Source organism: Mauremys mutica, chromosome 10, assembly GCF_020497125.1.
Source record: "Mauremys mutica isolate MM-2020 ecotype Southern chromosome 10, ASM2049712v1, whole genome shotgun sequence".
NCBI lineage: Eukaryota > Metazoa > Chordata > Testudines > Geoemydidae > Mauremys > Mauremys mutica.
Genome location: NC_059081.1, coordinates 81,469,507 through 81,490,229, shown reverse-complemented (window position 1 = coordinate 81,490,229; position 20,723 = coordinate 81,469,507). Strand labels below are relative to the sequence as shown.

The 20,723-nt window shown below is 43.6% G+C and overlaps 1 protein-coding gene across 2 annotated transcripts in view; it reads left to right on the top strand.

Moving 5' to 3' along the window:
* PCNT (pericentrin) overlaps positions 1 to 20,723 on the top strand; it is a 271,822-nt gene that overhangs the window by 233,189 nt on the left and 17,910 nt on the right. For both annotated transcript variants that reach the window (XM_045032451.1, XM_045032450.1), the window contains 4 exons: positions 802 to 952; positions 12,074 to 12,790; positions 14,457 to 14,734; positions 15,107 to 15,209. In XM_045032451.1, coding sequence (XP_044888386.1) covers positions 802 to 952; positions 12,074 to 12,790; positions 14,457 to 14,734; positions 15,107 to 15,209 — 1,249 coding nt within the window. The remainder of the gene's footprint in view (positions 1 to 801; positions 953 to 12,073; positions 12,791 to 14,456; positions 14,735 to 15,106; positions 15,210 to 20,723) is intronic.

Below are 20,723 nucleotides of genomic sequence, written 5' to 3'. Positions count from 1 at the left end.
TTGGAATCCTCTGACATGCAAGGGGAATGAAGAACGGGTAACTTCTGCCAATCTGTACAGAAGTAAAGTTTAATGAAATAATTTACTTTGAATGTTTACTGGCTGCTAATTTGTTGTTGATTTTTGCTCAGTGGTGCAAACTTGAAAATTTTACTGACGAGGTTGGGAGTTGCAGCTGATGAGATAATGCCTCTGTCCATACAATGTGTATCTTGGTGAGACTAGAATTCCTTCTAAGCCCTGACCTTGCTGGCCTTCTACTTCCAGCTCTTATTCCTTCCTTCCCCAATGGCCCTAGTCTGTCTGATAGAGCCAGGCAACTTCCCTTGGCAAAGTTAGTGGCCTGGTCATCATGGCTTGGGCCTGTTTACTCTCTCCCCTGTAGTCCTTGTGCACACTAGTGGATTTTTTCCTCCCATATAGCACCGGGGTTCCTCTGCCACAAGGGAAGATAGCTTATCCTATTTATCAACAGCTGCTATGATTTCTAGTTCTGCTGAGGATAGCTGACTGCTCCCTTTTCAGAAGTTAAAATAAGAAGGGGGTTAACTTTAAAGGCACAGCTAAAGAGCAAAAATTAAAAAGGTAGCACAGTAGGCCAAGTAACAAAATTATAAAATGTATCCCACTTGTGTTGAGTGGAGTCGCAAAGTGACTTAATTGCTCCTGCTTCACTGGAAAGAAAGGTTAAAAAGAATGAAGAAAAGATTTCTTTCGAAAACAAGAATATTTAAAAACAAAAAGGATAATCCATTCTGAACTGAGCTAAAAGTGTGATTTGTAACTTTACTGAATTTGCAGTTCTGAACTGGAAAATAAAGAAAAAGATCTGACAGTTGCACTCCAAGACCTACAGAATGAACATTTGAAACAAAAAGAGTTACGAAATATATTTGAAGAACAACACCTTCAGCATAAGCTAAGAGAGGATGAAAAGACAAAAGCATTAGAGGTAACATGCTGCATGTTAATGAGATCCTCAGAGCTAATCTCATAAGTAGACTGACTTGTATTAACAAAATGTCTGTTGCACTTCTTTCCCCATACAGTTTTTTCCTATTTTTAAATCTCTGATAACCCTTTTCTTCTCTTGTTTGTTCAATCCCAGTGATTCTGGAGGACTTGCTCAAAATTGAAAGTTTTAAAATGTCATTTTTAATTGCACCCACATCCATGTTCCCTCTTTTACAAAAACAAGCAACTTCTTGTGTCTTTTTTGTTGTTTTAAGAGAGACTTGTATTTAAGATAGTTTTCTACTTTCACTTGATTCTGCCATAAAGTTTAATTTCACGATTTGTAACTGCTCCCTACGTTCCTTAACAAGCATGCTGTGTACTGTAAACACATACTGCATGATCATTTAGGATTATGAGTGGAAAGCACTGTCAGATGTTGGATGAGAATCAAGTAATTGGAAAGTTTCCAATAGAATACATATTACACAGGTCAGTTGAACTGATTTTTGTTTCTGTTCTCTTTTTTTCTAAGTTAAATTTAAAATAATCAGTGATTTTTATTATATCAAGTTGGTTATGAATCAGTCCATGTACAATGATTATTTGTGTGACTAGATGGAGAAAAATTCAGCCAGGCTGTCACTTACTACCTCTGCCTGGAAACTTGTTGAAGAGCTTGTTGAACAAAACAAAACCAACCAACCAAAACTATTTTCTTATCCTCGTCACAGATGTTGACTATGTTCTGGCTTGAACAAGAGTTACTCTATAAGCTAGAAACTCTGTCAATCTGGAACAAATGGCAGCAGAATGTGACTTCTGGTAACTCCCCCATCTTAGGGTATGTCTACACTACAGCCTATGTCGGCATAACTTCTGTTGCTCAGGGGTGTGAATTAGGCCTCTCACCCCCCGCAGCACATTATAAGTTGCACCGACACAAGTGCTGGTGTGGACAGTGCTATGTTGGCGGGACAGCTGCTTCACCGTCATAGCTACTTCCACTTGGGAGGGCCGAAGTAGCTAAACCAACGGGAGACCTCTCTCCTGTCGGCTTAGAGCAGCTACATTAGAGAACTTACAGCACCGCTGTAAACTCTCTGTTGTAGCCGTGCCCTTAGCCTGCATGTGATCAGCCATTGTAATTACCGGTGTGTCATGTGTCTTTTTTGCAGCCCAGAGTCTCCCACAAGGACATCTGGGCTGCTCTTCTCTCTCTGCTACTCAGGACTTGGTGCCATACTGCCTCTGCTTCTGCTGGCTGCCAGATTCTCTGTCTCCACAGCAGCATAGTGGCAGTTTCTTTTGTTCCCACCCTTTCTCCTTCTATTTTAACATTTCTGCTCAGTTTTTTGGGCAGTGGGAAGAAGTATTCTCCCTCCCCCCTTGGTCAGATAACCCCTTGGGGTGAATCCTCTCCGAGCCTCTGTTGCAGCATCTCCCTTCCAGCTCCTCTGTCCCATAGAGGCATGACAGAGCTGCCAAGAAAGTACTGGGTCAACCCCAAGGAATGTTCTGTATGTGGGGAAGCCCTCCCAGATTTGACAGATGGTACATTGTATCCAGCCTGTGCCCAGCCTTCCAGACCTAACTCCATTCAGTCTCAGGGTTGTGAGTCGGATGGGCAGATGGGATCCCATACCCACCAAGACATCCAGGACTCCAGTGGGGGGAAAATGGACCAGGAACTCCAGTGCAGACTGAAGAAAACCCTGACTACTTGACTCATGGGGAAGTCCCAGGGGACCCAGGCAGAACAAAGGTCCCCCTAGGCTCTCCAAGTCTTAAAGTGGGTTCTCAGCACCCTGGGGAAAGAAGCAGGGCTTCTAATCAGCCCCCTTCCTTCCGTAAGCTAATTAGGAGGGCTCTGACAATGAGTTCCTCTTTTCCTGCTCCCAGTGGGAATGGGACCCAGTGAGTGAGGATTCTGAGATAGACCTCTTGAATGGGCTCCAGGTCCTAAGGAAAGCTAGCTGCAAGAGACCACACCAAAGCCACAGCAGAACTTCTGTGCTCCCAGAGCACCCTAAAAAAGTTAAATCTAAAGGGCTAAACAGGAAAGGAAAAAGCACACAAAACCTAGGAGTTATCCTCTGACTCATCTGACTCCTCCCCCTACTCTAAGCAGGTGCTATGCCAAGTTTACATGCTCCCTCCTTTTTGGAGAAAAGCTGAATAAGGTTCTGGCTGACAGTGCAGCAAAATCCAAACAGTCTGTCTCCTCCCCAGTAAGGTCCCTGAGGAGAGAATATTAGACTGTTTTTGACAGAGATGCTCCTCATCCTCACAGAGGTACCAGCAAAGGGATAACAGATTTCCCAAGGGACAACAATGGAATTGTGGTCTGTGGTGAAAGTTCAGAGTGACCTCAGCCCCACCCAAAATGCTGTTTGACAAAGATTGCATAGGCCTCTGCACACCTGAAGCTATGGGGCAGGAGTTTCCATTTCCTAGAGAAATGGTTTTCATCGACCACAGACAAGTGTGTCAGGGAAATAGTCAGCCACGGATACTCCTTCGAGCTGCAGGCTCCACCTCATCTGTTCTTCACCCAGTTCCAATGACCCCATAAAACACAATCTGATCCACAGTGAAACTTCTGGATATGGGAGTGATAGAGAGCGTTTGTGATGGGGTCCCCGGGATGCAACCTGAATGTGGGGATGCTGAGCCCTCCAAACCCACCAACCTGGGTTGTCCCTCACACAGTGATGCTCATGTCAAGCTACAAACTTCTGGCAGGCACTGTGTTCACACAGCCATCCACAGGCAGGGACACACCCAGCTGGGTTACAGGAATGATCTCCCAACCACTCAGGAACCAACAACAGAGGCTCCAGCCACTTCCCTCCGAGCTTTTCAGCCTTGCACCCCAGAGATGTACTGTCTTACACTGCTCATGGTTCCCTTGGACAGGGTAAACTCATTAATAAGTTGGCCACTCCCTCAGTGTGGAATGAACATACACTACCCCTTGTAACCTGAGCTGAGATTTCACAAGCACTTCAACCCAAAACCACAGATGAAATTAGGTGAAATATAAAACAAATTTATTAACCTACAGAAAGAGAGATTTTAAGTGATTATAAGTAGAGGCATAGAGCTCAAAGTTGGGTTGGCTAGCTCAGCTGGGTAGAGTGTGGTTCTAATAACACCAAGGTTGTGGGTTCAAGCCCTATGCCGGTCACTTGACAGTCCTAGGAAAGTGGTGTCTCCCTTTTAATTATATTCCATGATTCTATTCTATGATTCAAATCAGAAAAGAATGCCACTTTGGCTAAATAGCAGAGTCAGGGAGGCCAGTAGAGGCAAAAAGACATCCTTCAAAATTTGAAGTCAAATCTTAATGAGGCTACTAGGAAGGTGCACAAACTGGCAGTTAAGTGTAATAAGACAGGCCAAGAAAGAATTAGTTAAGGATCCAAAAACCCAGGGTTGTGAGTTCAATCCTTGAGGGGGCCATTTAGGGATCTGGGGCAAAAAAAAATCTGTTTGGGGTTTGGTCCTGCTTTGAACAGGGGTGGGACTAGATGACCTCCTGAGGTCCCTTCCAACCCTGAGATTCTATGATTCTACCTAAAAAACAAAAATAAATTTGCAGTCTAATTCTAACTTAGACTAAGCAAGATTTGAATGAAGCAGTGTCTCACCCTAACATATGGTACAAGCAGGTTACAGTTCCTCAGTACAGAGGCTGGACCACCTTCCAGCCTGGGACCACTCTTCCCCAGTTCAGAGTCTTCCAGATGTTGAGATTGGGGGAGAGGCCAAGTGATGATGTCACTGTTTCTCTTTTTATACCTTCTTTCAGCTGCTAGAAACATCCTTCTGTAACATGGGGGTCAGTCAGTCTCCATTGGTCAAGCAGTCGCCATTGTGTATGTGCCTTCTGTAAGGAGCCTTTATAGTGGATTGTTTTCTTGATGGGCCATTAATGCTGTCTGGGCTCTCCTTTGTTGCAACTGAAAGCTGCCTGTGGGCGTTCCCAACCTCACAACATATTTCAGTAACACATCTAGCAATATGTAATAGCTTCACATACAATGATAGCACATACAATCCAACAGGATGTTAATCTTCAACAGATCAAGACTTTTAAAATACCACCTCACAAGGTATACTTTGTACAGAACATATCATAATGGTATCAAAGGGATGAATATGGGGGTTCCAGGATGCTGCTTTGAGGTACAGAATGTCAGTGTTCCCTCAGAAGACAGGTTCTCTGGGTTCTACTCCATTTTCTTCATTGTACAGAAGCACATGAGGATTATCAGAGCCATTCTTGATTCAAAAGACTTAACAAGTGGATGAAGAAAACAAAAGTTTCATATGGAGACCCTGGCCTCTAAGGTGTCATTTCTGTCCTGGGTGTCTGTCCTGTCATTTGTCATGTCTGTCTTGTCACTTCAGTTGATCTAGCAGATGCATATCTCCATATCCCCATGAGACCATACTACCACAGACTACAGAGGTTCGCCCACGGCAGGAAACATTATGAGTACCAAACACTCTTGTTTGGCCTGTCTTTGGCCTCCAGAGTTTTCACAAAGATGCTGCTGGTGGTAATAGTGAGACTCAGGTTGCTGAGAAATCATCTGTACCAGTTCCTGGACTACATTCTGATCAGCGGTCCATTGCAGTCAGTAGCGCTTGGGTGGCATCTCAGATGTTGAATCTCCTCCAGGCAAACAGTTTCATCATCAGTGCCAAGAAGAGTTCTCTGGTTCCATCCAGGAATTTATTTTCTTGCTCTGGGCCGCAGAAGGCCTATCATAGCACTATGTCTCCAACTGGTAGGACTCGTGGTGTCTTCCACAGGCACAATCACACATCAGAATTCTTCAAGCCTTCATACTAAAGGTGTGAGACCATTCCCTGGAACACAGGTGTTCAGCTTCTTACAGTGGTGGTCAACCCACAACAATGTCCGCAGAGGCATGTCCATCTGCCTTCCAAAATCTTTAGTCCTCCCAACCAATGCCAGCGTGGAGGGCTAGGGAGCTCACTTGACCCGAACAGCCCAGAGCCTCAGGAACAAGGAGGAAAAGGTCACAGCATAAATGTCCTAGAGCTGAGAGAGGTTGAACTAGCTCTGCAAAGGTTCTGGCCCACCCTAAGGGAGAAACACATCATGGTTCAATCAGACAATACAACTACAGTCTAAGGGGGAGCAAGGAATCCTGCAATACATGTGGAAGCAATGGAAATGAAGAGTTCAGTGGAAGAGTTCTCCTTTCCTTCGGAGCAGTCCACATCAAAGGTGACCTGAACCAAAAGGCAAAGTGGCTCAACAGGTGCAAGGTCAGCAACTCCGAGTGGTACCTGACTCAGAAGGTTTTTTTTACCTCATTGTTCACACATTCAGCCACCTTTCAGCCAACCTGTTTGTAAATCATATGAACAAAAAGAGGCTGAAATACTTCATAAGTGAGGCAAACCCCACATCCATGAGGAGAGATGCCTAATCGTACAGTTGGCTGCAGGCATACTTTATGAATTTCCACTGCTGGGGAAGGTGGTCCTGAAAATAAAACAAGAGCAGGCAATGGTAATACTGATAACTCCTCATTGGCTGACAAGAACCAAGGTCTCTGACTAGATAGAGCTGATATTGAAGCCCCTCACTCCAGCTTCCATGGAGACTGGACATCCTCCTGCAAGGTCCTTTTCTTCATCCAAACCCCAAATGGTGTCAGTTTCAACTAACAGCCTGGCTGTTGAAAGGGAGGTACTAGAAGGTCGGTCTCTCTGTCTTGCATAGTCATTAAGACATTGCTATCTAGGAGAGTATCAGCACTAAAACCATAATTCACTGTCTGGTCCAGATTCAACAACTGGTGCCAAGAGCACAATGCAAATCCCAGAAATTTGGGATTTCCAGCCATTCTGGACTTTTTGCAAGAAAGTGTAGACAGAAGCCTTCTACCAGTACCATTGCACATCCAGCGTCCGCTCAGAGGATACATCTGTGATGGGTCCCCCCTGGGGTACCACCTGGAACTGAGGTACAGCTGAGCCCTCTGTCTCACCAATCTGGGTTCCCGCTTGCACTGAGACATTGTGACAAGCTGCACTCACACCAACATCCACAGGCAGAGGCAACACCGAGCTGTGTTCATGAATGCTCTGGCCAGCCACTCATGAACCCACAATGGAGAGGCTACAGACAAAATTCTCCCCAGCCTAGGACCCCAGAGTTGTACTGTCTTGCCCTGGTCAAAAACCTGACCAGTATGAATTTATTACCTGGTCCTCCACTTCTACCAAGGTAAGTGGGCGTGCGCCAACTTTTATTCTTGAGTTGAGATTTTTTCCCAAGCACTTCAAACAGCCCACAATGTTTTAGGTAAAAAGTATAAAACAGATTTATTAACTACAGAAAGATAGCTTTTAATGGATTATAAGTGATAGCAAACAAATCAAAGTAGATTACCAGAAGTATTTGAATCAAGCATTGTCTCACCCAGTTAGATAGTACAAACAGGTTAGGCTTCCTTCTCTCCTGCCTGGGACCAGCACTTCCCCTTAGTTCAGTCTTTTTCCTCCAGTACTTTCATGTGTGTTGTTGTAGGGAGAGTGAGGACCAGTCATGATGTCATTTCCCCCTTTTATATCTTCTTCCAACTTGCTGGAAAGCTCTTTTGCTGTGACCTGGGTCAAACAGTTCCCATTGTGTAGTACTATCTCTGAGAGATTTCTATTGTACATATTCCTGAGGTAATCCTTGTGCTTGTGTGCATTTTCTCAATACACCATTAACATCCTTGGCAGACAATCCACAGGTAGCCAGATTCATTTGAACAGTTCAATTAATCAGACCGTTGGTCAGGCCACTGTTCCCAAAATGGGGCCTTCCACTAGTTTTGAGGGGTCTAACAAGCTGTCCCTCTGAGCCTCTGACTTAAGTGTCAACCTTTTATTTATCCATTAAGACCTGTTTCTTAGTATTTGTCATGTCTGCAAGGCAAGTATCAGAGCTGGGCAGCATTATTGATGCAAGAGCTTTAGTGCATGTTCTGTAAGGACAAGACAGTGCTCTGGACACCAAAATCCTTTCTTCCCAAGGTAAATTCCTACTTCCACACTTCCCAAGAGATTGTGCTTACTTCATCCAAAACCCCAACATCCCACCGTCAGTGGCCTTAGAGCATGAAAAATCAGCAAATGACAAGCTCTGTAAGGAACTTCAGATTGAGCACTCCCTATATGAGACCGCACACCCAATCAGGATGGTCTTCAAATGTTTGCTTCAGGGTGGTCTAGATTTGCTGGGTGTCTGGGCAACAAAATGGCAGATGAAAATTCAGTGTTGATAAATGCACAGTAATGCACATTGGAAAACATAATGCCAACTCTACATACAAACTAATGGGGGTCTAAATTAACTATTACCACTTAGGAAAGAGATCTTGAAGTCATCATGGATAGTTCTCTGAAACATCCACTAAATGTGTAGCAGCAATCAAAATAGCTAACACAATGTTAGGGACTATTAGGAAAGGGATAGATAATAGAAAATAACATGATGTCACTATATAAACCCATGGTATGCCAACATCTGGAATACTGTGTGCAGTTCTGGTCACCCTACCTCAACAAGGATATATTAGAATTGGAAAAAGTAGAGAGAAACAATAAAACGATTAGGGGTATGGAGCAATTTTCATACAAGGAGAAATTAATAAGACTGGGACTGTTCAGCTTAGAAAAGAGACGATTAAGGGGATATGATAGAGGTCTGTAAAGTCATGAAGGGTATGGAGAAAGTGAATAGGGAAGTGTTATTTTTCCCTCACATAGTATAAGAACCAGGGGTCACCCAATGAAATTAAGAGGCAGCAGATTTAAAACAAACATAAAGAAGTACTATGGAACTCATTGCCAGGGGATGTTGTGAAGGCCAGAAGTATAAGTGGGTTCAAAAAAGAATTAGATAAGTTCATGGAGGATAGGTCTGTCAATGGCTATTAGCCAAGATGGTGAATGATGCAACCACATGCTTTGGGGGTTCCTCAACCTCTTACTTCCAGAAGCTGGGATGAGAGAATAGGGCAGAGATCACTCAATAAATTACCCTGTTCTGTTCATTCTCTCTGAAGCATCTGGCATTGATCCCTGTTGGAAGACAGGATACTAGGCTAGATGAACCATTGGTCTAACCCAATATGGTCATTCTTATGTTCTTATGCTGAGGGGTGGACAAATAGATCAAATGTTCTGAAGCATACTGTTCAGTCCCCCTTCTGTAACCATCAGTTACAAAAATGTCAGATGTATCCAACAGTGGACGGGGAGCCCATTTAGCTCAGTTTACAATCTGAGGTCACTGGGCTTTTTAAGAAAAGAGCTTGCACATCTGTGTGTGGGAATATAGCCAAAGGAATGACTCTATCAGAAGATGATTCCTCCCTCATATAAAGGGGAAAGTTGTTCAGGTGGAGATTGACAATATAACCACTACATATTATGTGAACCAACAAAGGAGACTGCATTCTTTCCACTGATATGCTGATGTGGTCAGATTATGGGACTCTGGGGCAGTCTTCTCGAGATCTGCATTTAGCAGGAGAGAGCAATAGGCTACCGGCATAACAGGGACAGTTCTCAGATTCACAAGTGGCCCATAAAGGATCAAGTAGCCCAAGATATCTATTTGTGTTGGGTCAGTTAGTGTAGACCTGTCTGCTACAAGGTTCAACAAAAAAGTGTCCTTTCTCCTGTTCAAGAACAGTCAGTCCATCTTGGATGCCTTCTTTCTACACTTGGGTGGGATAGGACCTTCTGTATATGCTTCTCCCATCCCCCTTTGCATTAATTGAAGAAGCAGTGAAGATGGTTAGTCAGAACATGGCAGAGATTATATTGATTGCCCCAGCTTGACCAAGAGAGTGGTGGCATACAAACCTGCTTCATCTGTCAGACAGGCTTTACATGAGTCTTCCTCCCTCTGCAGATCTCTTGTCACGGCAACAAGGCAACATCCTTCATCCAGAACCACAGTGCATTCACCTTGAGAGGCTGAGCTATCAGACTTTGATTAGTCTCGTTCCTTGTTGGAACAGAATGTATTGCTTAATATTACAAAACTGTCTCCTTTTAAAAGTGTTACTTTTTAAAAGGGGCTGGATTTGTTGCTTGGATGCAGGGACAATCTGATTCTCCAATTTCAGCTTCCACACCCTGTATTTTGGAATATTTAATATACTTAAAATCTGAAGGGCCGTCTAATTCTTCTTTAAAAGTTCTCTTAGCAGCTATTTCAGCTTACTATGTTTTAGTAAATGGTACAGTACATTGCTGTTTGTACACGATTCTGTTAAAAGGTTTATAAAGGTTTACATCTAATCTCCTTTAAGGGATCCAGTCCCATCTTGGAATCTAAATCTGGTTTTACGTGTGCCTGAGGTCGCCCTTTCAGCCCCTGGCAAAATGTTCATTTTATTTATCAACTAAAATGGTCTTCGTTATTGCTATGACATCAGACAAAAGGGTGAGAGAATTGCACACCCTGAGTGCTAACTTGCCATTTATGATTTTACATAAAGATAAGGTGGCTCTTGGACCTAATAGATGGTTTTTACCAAAAATAGTGTCTGAGTTTCCTATCAGACAACTAATTTACCAGGTTTTTCCCCAGAAACCTCATGCTAATAAGTGGGAGTCTGCAGGTATTTCTAATTAAAAACCCATGGTGGGCCCATGTCAGCTCACTCAGGCTTACAGAGCTCAAGCTTGGGCTGCAGCCTGGGCCCCGAAGTCTACATTGTAATTAAACAACCCTGCAAGCCTGAGCCCTGTGAGCCTGAGTCAGGTGGCAGGGTCAGCCGCATGTGTCTAATTGCAGTGTAGACGTAGCCTATGTTACATACTTTAGATCAGGGGTTGGCAACCTTTCAGAAGTGGTGTGCCAAGTCTTCATTTATTCACTCTAATTTAAGGTTTGCGTGCCGGTAATACATTTTAATGTTTTTTAGAAGGTCTCTCTCTATAAGTCTATATATTATATAACTAAACTAGTGTTGTATTGTAAAATAAACAAGGTTTTCAAAATGTTTAAGAAGGTTCATTTAAAATGAAATTAAAATGTTGATCTTACGCTGCCGGCCTGCTCATCCTGCTGCTGGTCTGGGGTTCTGATCACCTAGGCCAGCAGTGGGCTGAGCGAGGCCTGCGGCCGGGACCCCGGCTGGCAAGGGTCCGTCAGCCAGAACCCCAGACCAGCAGGGCTGTGCGGGGCTGGCGGCCGGGACCCAGAGGGCTGGAGTTAGGGCTGGGGGCTGGGTATGTGGGGGGGTGTAGGTGTCAGGGCAGAGGGGGGGGCTGGGTATGGGTGGGAGTGCCAGAGTCAGGGCTAGGGTTGTGGGGGGAGGATGAAGGAGTCAAGCAGAGGGCTGGGTGTGTATGAGGGAGGTACAGGGCTCAGGGCAGAGGGCATGGTGTGTGTGTGCGGTGGGTCAGGGCTCAAGGGAGAGGGCTGGGTGACTGCCTCCCTAAGAACTCCCAACCCCCCTGCTCCTTGTCCCCCGACGACCCCTGTCCTCCAGGACCCTACCACTTATCTAAGCCTCCCTGTTCCTTGTCCCCGGACTGAACCCTACCCACTACCTGTCCCCTGACTGCCGCCCTGACCCTTATCCACACCCCCGTCCCCAGCCAGACCCCTGGGACTATCCAACCACTCCCTTCCCCCTGACAGGACCCCCAGAACTCCCGACCCATCCAACCCCCCCCCCCACTCCCTTCCTGCCCCAACCCTTCTCCACACCCCTGCCTCCTGACAGGACCCCCAGAACTCCCAGCTCATACAACCCCCCCAGCTCCTTGTCCCCTGACCATCCCCTCCAGAGACCCCCCACCCTAACTGCTCCCCCAGACCCTCCTTGCTCCCAGTCCCCTGACTGCCCTGACCCCTATCCACCCCCTACCCCCTGACAAACCCTGGGATTCCCATGCCCCATCCAACCCCCCTGCTCCCTGACTGTTCTAATTGCTTCTTAATTTGTTTTAAATGCAATAAATAAGTACAATGTAGAACTATTACATTAGAGAATCTGTGTGGCCAGCAAATAAGCATTTGTGTTATAGTGTTAATATGTGTATTTCTCTTGAATAGGAATTGCAGGCTGCTTTGGAATTGCAGTGTATTCAGAATAATCAAATGTCAGTGGCCTTAGAACATGAAAAATCTGCAAATGATAATCTCCGTAAGGAACTTCAGATTGAACACTCTCGATGTGAGGCTTTACTGTCCCAAGAACGAAACAAACTGACAGAGCTACAGAGAAATTTGGAGGTTGAGAAGAATCACTCCTTAGAGCTTTTGAATGCTTTGAACCATGAACGTGTTTTGACAGAACAACTGAGTATGAGAGTAAATGAAGATTCTTCTTGTAAGCATAAAGAATCATTAGTGGAACAAACCTTTGTGCAAGAACTGCGGGCTCAGCTGGATGAAGAGAGAGCCCGTGCTATGGAGCTAGCTGCTATAATTGAGAAGACACATCAGCAAGCCATTCAATCTAAGAGGCAGCTAGAAGCTGAGGTACAAATGTGTTGTGAAGAAACTCAAAAGGAAAGAGAAGTCAGTACCAAGTTACGAGCTACATTGGAGTCTCTTCAGAGTCAAAAACAGGAGGTGATCCGCTCCTTGGAGATACAGAGGGAAAGAGAGGCAAAACTGAAAGTTGATTGGGAACAATTGCAGACACTTTTCAGGACAATGAAAGAACAGGAGAAAAGCAAGAAAGAAGAAAGGGAAAAAGAGAGACGACAAGAGCAAAGGGCAGAATTTGAGAAACGGAAGGAATGGCAGAAAGACAAAGAGAGAGTGGTGAGATTTTCAGCTTCAAATCTGCCATTATATTGAAATAGCCAGATAATTTTGCTATACTATATGGTAGATCACAATGTGTAGAATATATTCTTTATTAGAACTTGTGTCAAGTATTTCTTTTGTGGAACTGGTCAGAAAACCTTTGAGGGAGCCATTTTCTTTAGAAAATGCAGTTCTGTTGAAATCAAAATGCTTTGTGAAATCGTGTTAAAGTTCACCAATAGTTTGTTTCACAGAAAAAAGGAGAAAAGTTCCAACAGTATCTCATTCTGTCTGTCGAACATTTCATTTTGATTTTTTCCTTTTTAAGCAAATTTGTTTTGAATTTTTATTTTGTATATTAATATATATTATAGTATAAAATAAAAGTTGAAATCAAAATGAAATGTTTTGATTTTGTTGAAATGAAACATTTTGATCTGAAGTGAATTTCTGGGATGAATTTTCTTTTGTGAAGAATATTGAAATGTTTGGGTTTTGTTCCAAATCAGAGTGAAAACAAATTTTGGAACCTCAGAATTCCCAATGAAATGGAATTTCCATTTTACACACCGCCCTATGTGTTTCACTTCAATGGTACATAGAAGTCTCTTACTTTTTGGAAGTCACTTAAAAGCCCACCTTAGGGACAGTTCCCCATTTTTCAAGACATCTTTGGGCAACCTATGCTGTTTGTGACACATTCTGCTGCACATTCTATATACAACCTCCCTGTCCTTGCGAAGGACTGCAGCAACCATCAGAGAGCAGAAAATGGAAGGTTCAGAGGTAGATGAGCAGGAGCTTTGAGGGCCAGGCTGTGTTGAGGGGATGGTTCTGATGCCAGAATTGTCTTTGGAAGAGTCTCCCTCTCTCCTGTCTGTGGCAGAAGAGTAATTCTATGTGCAGGGGACTGAAGCAGAAATTAATAGTTCTTCTTCGAGTGATTGATCCTATGCATTCCAGTCAGGCGTGCGCGGCATCTCGGAACTTTTTTACCCTAGCAACTCCAGAGGGCCGGCTGGGCGCCCCCTGGAGTGGCGCCGCTATGGCGCTGAATATATACCCCAGCCGGCCCGTCCGCTCCTCAGTTCCTTCTTACCGCCCGTGACGGCCAGTTGGAACTGTGGAGTGCTCTCTGTCCTCCACAACCCTAGCTCTCGCTTCTTGTTTGTACATAGTTAGATTAGTGATTAGTTTTTACAGTTTGTTAGTTAGATAGTTAGTGTTAGATAAGGTAAAAGGGGGGGGGTTCCCCCTTTGCCTCCCCCGGTGCGGGCTCATGCCCAAGGCACCGGGCTTTAAGCCCTGCGCAGCGTGCCAGAGGCCTATGCCTGTTGGAGACCCGCATGACGCCTGCCTCCGTTGCCTGGGCGAAGGACATAGAACAGATAAGTGCACACGCCTGACTGGAATGGATAGGAGCAACACATCTCGAAGAACAACAGTTACTACGGTGAGTAACCGTCTTTTTAATTTTAACTTTTTTTAAGTGAAATCAATTAGACAGGTACCCTCCTCCTTGCAGTATTCTCTGCAAAGGCTTGGTCTACATAGTTCTGTCAGCAAGGGTGCACATCTTAGGAAGAGCTGTGGTTGTTACTTAGTAATATCGATAAGTGTGGTGTTTACTGGCAGTCTGTACATGTAAATTACCGATGACGACTTATTCTTATTCCAATAGCATGAATTGGAGTTGCAACACCAGAGGGATGAACACAGAGTCAAGGAACTCCAGCAGACACTGGCAGAATTAGAGAAACAAGAAAGAAATCTTGCCTCTCAGAAAAGTCAGCGAGAGCTTTCTTCATGTCCTATAAAAAATTATTATAATGCCAACTTGTCCTTAACAACTGAGACTGAAGCATTGCACCTACAGCAGCAGCAACTTGAGAAGATAAGGCAACAGTTGCTTTTTGCTGCTGTCCACCTAAATGAGTTCATATATAAAACTGTAGACAAGTGAGTAGTAAGAATATTTAAATCATTTTAAGCTATTGTTCTTTAAAGTAGCTTGCACTGGCCACCATTGGAGACAGGCTGCTGGACTAGCTGCATCACTGGTCTGATCCAGTATGGCACTTCTGTTCCTTAATAGGATTTCTCACTTCTCTGAGTTTGCACAATAAAGGCTCAAGTTTCAAAATGTAGGCCTCTGGGCTAAAACCATATCCGGCACTATTTTGAATTTCCTACCCTAGAAGTTAAGAAACATTGCTACTCTCAGCCCACCATAATTAAATTACACCTCTAAAGTTCCAGAAGTAAAACGCTCACTCTAGTAAAAAGCAAACAAAGCCACTTACTGAAAACATGATAATTTGTATTTAACAGAACAGTTAATGATTGGTCTGCATCAAATGATGAAGCTATAGCATCTTTACTGCATACTTTAAAGGAGCTGAAATCGGAGTTATTGACCTCTTCTACACCTCTGGTAAGGGAGACAACATATATGTTTTATTTCAATATACTTCTATTTCTGCTTTTGGTTGCAATTTTACATGTAAACTGCAACTTTGTACAACTTCCAAAGGAACTAACTCCTCCCTTCCCTTGGAGATTGGGGGGAGGGGCAATAGTTTAGTACTTATTATCTTACTTTTGTTGAGTTGATGTGTGTTCATCTTATGGTACGTCTACACTACCTGCCAGATTGGCGGGCAGCGATCGATCCAGCAGGGATCGATTTATGTGTCTAGTATAGACATGATAAATTGACCCCCGAGCGCTCTCCCGTCGACTCCTGTACTCCAGCTCGGCAAGAGGCACAAGCGGAGTCGATGGGGGCGTGGTAGCAGTCGTTATTCACGTAGCTGAAGTTGTGTAACTTAGATCGATTTTCCCTTCCTCCCACCCCCACCCCAGTGTAGACCAGGCCTTAGACTCTTACTGGCATTGCTATTGCAAAGGCTGCTTCTCAAGTCAGTTTTTTCCCCCTATGGCACATGTTGCTTCCTGTTTTATAGGCATCCAGAGACAGATTTACCTTTTAGCAAATTTTTCAGTAGTTTTCCAAAAGCACACTTGTGGCTTGAAGTCACAGGAGGAAGGATTTAATTGAAGCATCCATAGTATTTTGGATATTATATTCAGTCCAAGAACCAAGTTACCTAGTGCAGAAGAATTTACTGGGTACAAAAATATGTCTCAAACTAAATATAGCTTTAAAATCTTCCCAAAACATTGCCCTGTCATTCAGGTCCTTTCCGTAAGTCATATTTCAATCCAGTTCCATGTAAATGGAGAAGGAGATCCCCTAAACCCAACCTGTCCAGCCTTTCTTAACTGCTTTAAACAAAAAAGCCTAATCTTGACTTTGTGGCTATAGCTTGCCTTTACCACTCTTTCAATAACATGCTTCTAGAAAAACCTTGTGAGAAATATTTGAAGATGACTTTTGAGAACCTATCCCTGTGACTCAAAATCTCTGGGTGCGTTTTTTATAATTAGACCAGTGCTACAGAGCACACTCTGAGAAGAAAACTTGCTGTTTCTCCATGAAGAGCTTTTCACCTACTGCCAATTCTCATTGTTTCAACTGCTTAATCACATTAAAAGAAACAAAACCCCCACAATACTTTCCTTTTATTACTTTTCAAGTAAGTAATTGCTGTAGTTGTCAAAGGGATGTTGCTGATTGTAATGGGAAGGTAGGTGGAATGTGTGATTGTGAATGAAAGGAGAGTAGTCCATGAGACAGTCATAAAATCATAGAAATGGAGGAGCGGAAGGGACCTCTAGAGGCCAGCTGGTCAAGCCCCTTGCATTGTGGCAGAACCAAGTGTGCCTAGGCCATCCCTGACAGATGCAGGTCCAACCCCTTCTTAAAAATCTCCAATGATGGGGATTCCACAACCTTCTTTGGAAGCCTATTCTAATACTGAAATCTTCCTAACTATAAGGATAGTTTCCTTTTATCATGCTTAATCTCCTTGTCCTATCTTCTGTGGACATGAAGAACAATTGATCACCATTCTCTTTATAAAAGCCCTCAACACATTTGAAGACTATCATCAGGTCTCCCCTCATCGTTCTTTTCTCAAGTCTAAATATGTCCATGTTCTTTAACTATTCCTCATAGGTCAGCGGTCCGTGGGGTCCTGCAGCTGAGGCCTGGAGCCCCAACACCTGCGGCAGGGCTCGCAGCAGCCAGGAGCTGGGGGGGGTTGCAACTCTGAGTCCTGTACTAAATCCGTGAGCCCTGGTACTGCCACAGGGCTGAAGCCTCAAGCCCTGGTGCTGTGGGAGGGGTAGCAGCTGGGAGCCATGGGCTGAAGCCTTGAGCCTCGGTGCTGCGGCGGGCTGAAGCTGGGAGCTGTGGTTGAAACCTAGAGCCTGCCTGCCTCCACAGGGCTAAAGCTGGGAGCCAGGGCTGAATCTGAGACCCAGTGACCATGCTGAAGCTAGCTGGGGCTGCAGCCTTGTGCCCTGCAGAGGAAGCCCTGCCCCCCAGCAGGCTGAAGCTTAAGCCCCAGCTTCCTGCGCAGAAGGTCAGGGCTCAGACTTGCGATCAGCCCCTGGGGTGGGGGTGACCCAGCCTGCCAGGTGAGCCTTGAGGCCTTCTGGCCCAGCTCTGGCTCTGCCCCCAGAGACTTTGCATGCGAGGGCTCACTTCTTGGTTTCTGCCCTTGGCCCAGTGAGTTTGACGCTAGCCTTGCAAGTTAGCTAGCTCCCGTTACTGGTTGTAAAGGAGCTCGTTCAACGGGAGCAGAAAAAGTTCCACAGCACAGGGAAAAAAATTGTAGGTGTAAATAATAAATACCAGATACAGATAAATTTTTAATTCGACCATCAGCTTCAAAACAACAAAATCCACAGGGCGATGATGCCGAACTTCCTTCAACAAGTTCAACCACCATAATGCCTGAAGACCATCAAGGAAGTGATGTGAGTAAGAAACATAAAGCGGCTATTAACCTCACAAAATTTAGGAAATACGAAGACAGGTATTTGAATTTCAGTTTTATTTGTTCTGGAAGTGGAGGTACACCTCAACCGCAGTGTGTAATTTGTGCACAAGTATTGTCCAATGAATGTTTGAAACCTTCCAAATTAGAGGCATTTAATTACAAAACAGGACATCTATAAGGATAAGCACTGTTCATTTTTTGAATGAAAGGCCAAGGAACTGCATGATACTAAAGCAGTAATGAAATCCACAACTAATGCAGATAAAAAGCTTTTAAGGTCATCCTACATAGTGGCACAGAAAATTGCAAAAACAAAAAAATCATATATGATTGCTGAGATTTTGATAATGCCATGTGTTATGGAAGTAACAAGGGAAGTGTTTGGAGAGAAGGCGGCCAAAGTACTGACAAATGACACTGTCAGATGACCGATCGTTTCTGTGTCAAAAGACACAGTTTCTCAGGGTATTGATCGGCTGCATGACAATGATTTTGCTATACAACTAGATGAATCCACAGACATTTCAAAAATGTCCCATTTACTTGTCTATGTTCGGTATGTGTGGAATAAGGAAATAAAGGAAGACTTTTTGTTCTTCAAAGAGCTCAAGACTACAAAGTCAGACGATGTTTTCAAACTGTTAGATGATTTTATGAATTCAGCAGAAATCAGCTGGACTAATTGCATTGGGATCTGCAGTGAATGAGCCGCAGCAATGACCGGAAAGCATTCTGGTGTTGTGCAAAATAAAAGTCGGTGTGCCTTGTGCTATTTGGACACACAGCTTTTTACACCGAGAAGCGCTTGCTGCAAAAGATACTGAACCGGGTCTTCACAGTGTTCTGAATACACTTGTTAATTTTATTAAATCGAGAGCAACAAACTCCAGGTGTTTTGCTGCCCTTTGTGAGGAACTGGGTGCAGAGCACCATTCCTTGCTCATGCATACAGAGGTGAGATGGCTATCTTGAGACAGAATGCTTTCCCATATATTTAATCTCAAGGAAGAGTTATGTATTTCTTAGTTGATAAGAGAACCGAATTTGCCAAAGTGCTGAAAGATGTCTGGCTGCCAAAACTGGGTTATCTGGCAGACACATTCAGTGAAATGAATAAACTGAATAAAGCTATGCAATGTGAGAATACTAATTTTATTGCCCAGTGTGAAAGAATCGAGGCATTCCGAAGAACACTACAATTCTGGAAAGTTCGTGTCTGTGGGGGCACTACTGATATGTTTGAGCTCTTACATTTTTTCATTCAGGAACAAAACACTGACTTGAACATAATTAAACCTCAGCTAACAGCGCATCTGTCTGGTCTGCTTAACAAATGTAATGCTTATTTTCCCGCACTCACAACAGACTAAGCTGCTACAGTCATGGACTACAAACCCTTTCAGTGAGAACATTGAAGCTAAGCTTCCATCCGAAGTTCCATCAGAATTGTTAGAAGAGCTGATTGACATTTCATCAGACAGCTCCCTCAGAGTCAGGTTCAATGGGATGCCGCTGGAGACATTCTGGTGTGAGTGTTCCGCTGAACACATCACTGCCTCTTCTGCGTGTTGAAAGTTTTGACCCCCGTTAGTGCCACTTACATGTGCAAAGCTGGATTTTCAGCCATGACATCAATGAAAACAAAGTACCGAACCAAGATAAACACTCACTATGACATGCACATGTGCTTGTCAGACACCCTCATGTCTTGACAGAATTGTTGATCAGCACCAAGAAGAAGTTTCACACTGAGTAAATAAAAAATATTATTTATTTTTGTGCCTATATTGTCCTTTTTTATATGTATATTCTGTGTGTGCATTTAACTGTATAATAATCCATTTAATACAGCTTTTAATCTCTGGGATGTGCAGAAAAACTATTGTTGTGGCGCATTTGGGCCTTGGAGTTTTTGTAGCATTGTCACGGGGGCATCGGAAAGAAAAAAGGTTGAGAACCCCTGTCATACATCATGTTTTCTAAACCTTTTATCATTCATGTTGCTCTTCTGTCCACATCTTTCTTAATGTGGTGCTCAAAACTGGACACACTACTCAAGGTGAGACCTAAGCAGTGTGGAGTCAAGCCAAACAGTTACCTCCTGTGTCTTCTGTACAACAATCCTGTTAATACACCTCATAATGCCATAGCTACGCCAATATATCTTTGTTGTGTAAACCAAGCCTGAATAGTGTGCCATATCTTCAGCTGCTGTATAACAGAAAAACTCCGCTGAAGTCAGTAGGCCTGATTCTCATTTATATGAAGACTTCTTTATGCCTCTCTCTGTATGTAAAGCAGCCTTACAATAGGTACAAATATAATTTATTCCTGTTTTAAGGCTCTTTTATGCTGCCAGGATAGTATAAAGTGACCTTAGAATAAATAATAACTGGCTCCGAAATTATCTACAATGACTTATACCAGTTTATGATCTGGCCCAAAGAGTCTAGTTTTTGTTTTGTGGCACAATTCCTCCTTAGAGATCCATGTTAAATTGATGCATCTGGGATGGCAATGGCTGGCCTCCCTGCTCACTGCACCCCCCCAAAAAAAGATTTCTTGTGTGCCTTATGTACACGTACAACCATAGTGATGTTGTAATGAAGTTCTTTGCCTCTAATTTTCTTGTGGTTTGTTTTTCAACTGAAGTTGCAATAGTGTACATTTTAAATAAATGGATCCACATAAAGTTATTTGAATATGCAAAATTCCAGGTACACCACAATGCAGTACATAATTTAAAAAGTCAGTAGAAAATTGTTTACTGTGCATATGGCAGCTTTGGTCTCGTTTCGATTGTTGGGTATAGTGTGCGGATGCTGGCTGGTGGTTATGGCCTATGCTATTCAAGAGGTAAGACTAGATCTGATGGGCCCTTCTGGCCTGAAACTCTGACTCAGTGATTGCTAGGCAACAATGTAATACTGTTTAAAAAAAAAAATTGTAAGAGAACAAAGGTATCGTTTATATGCTCTTTCTAATTAATTTCAATACTTTAGTTTTGCTGCATTTTGTTTTATAGTCATATTTTTATT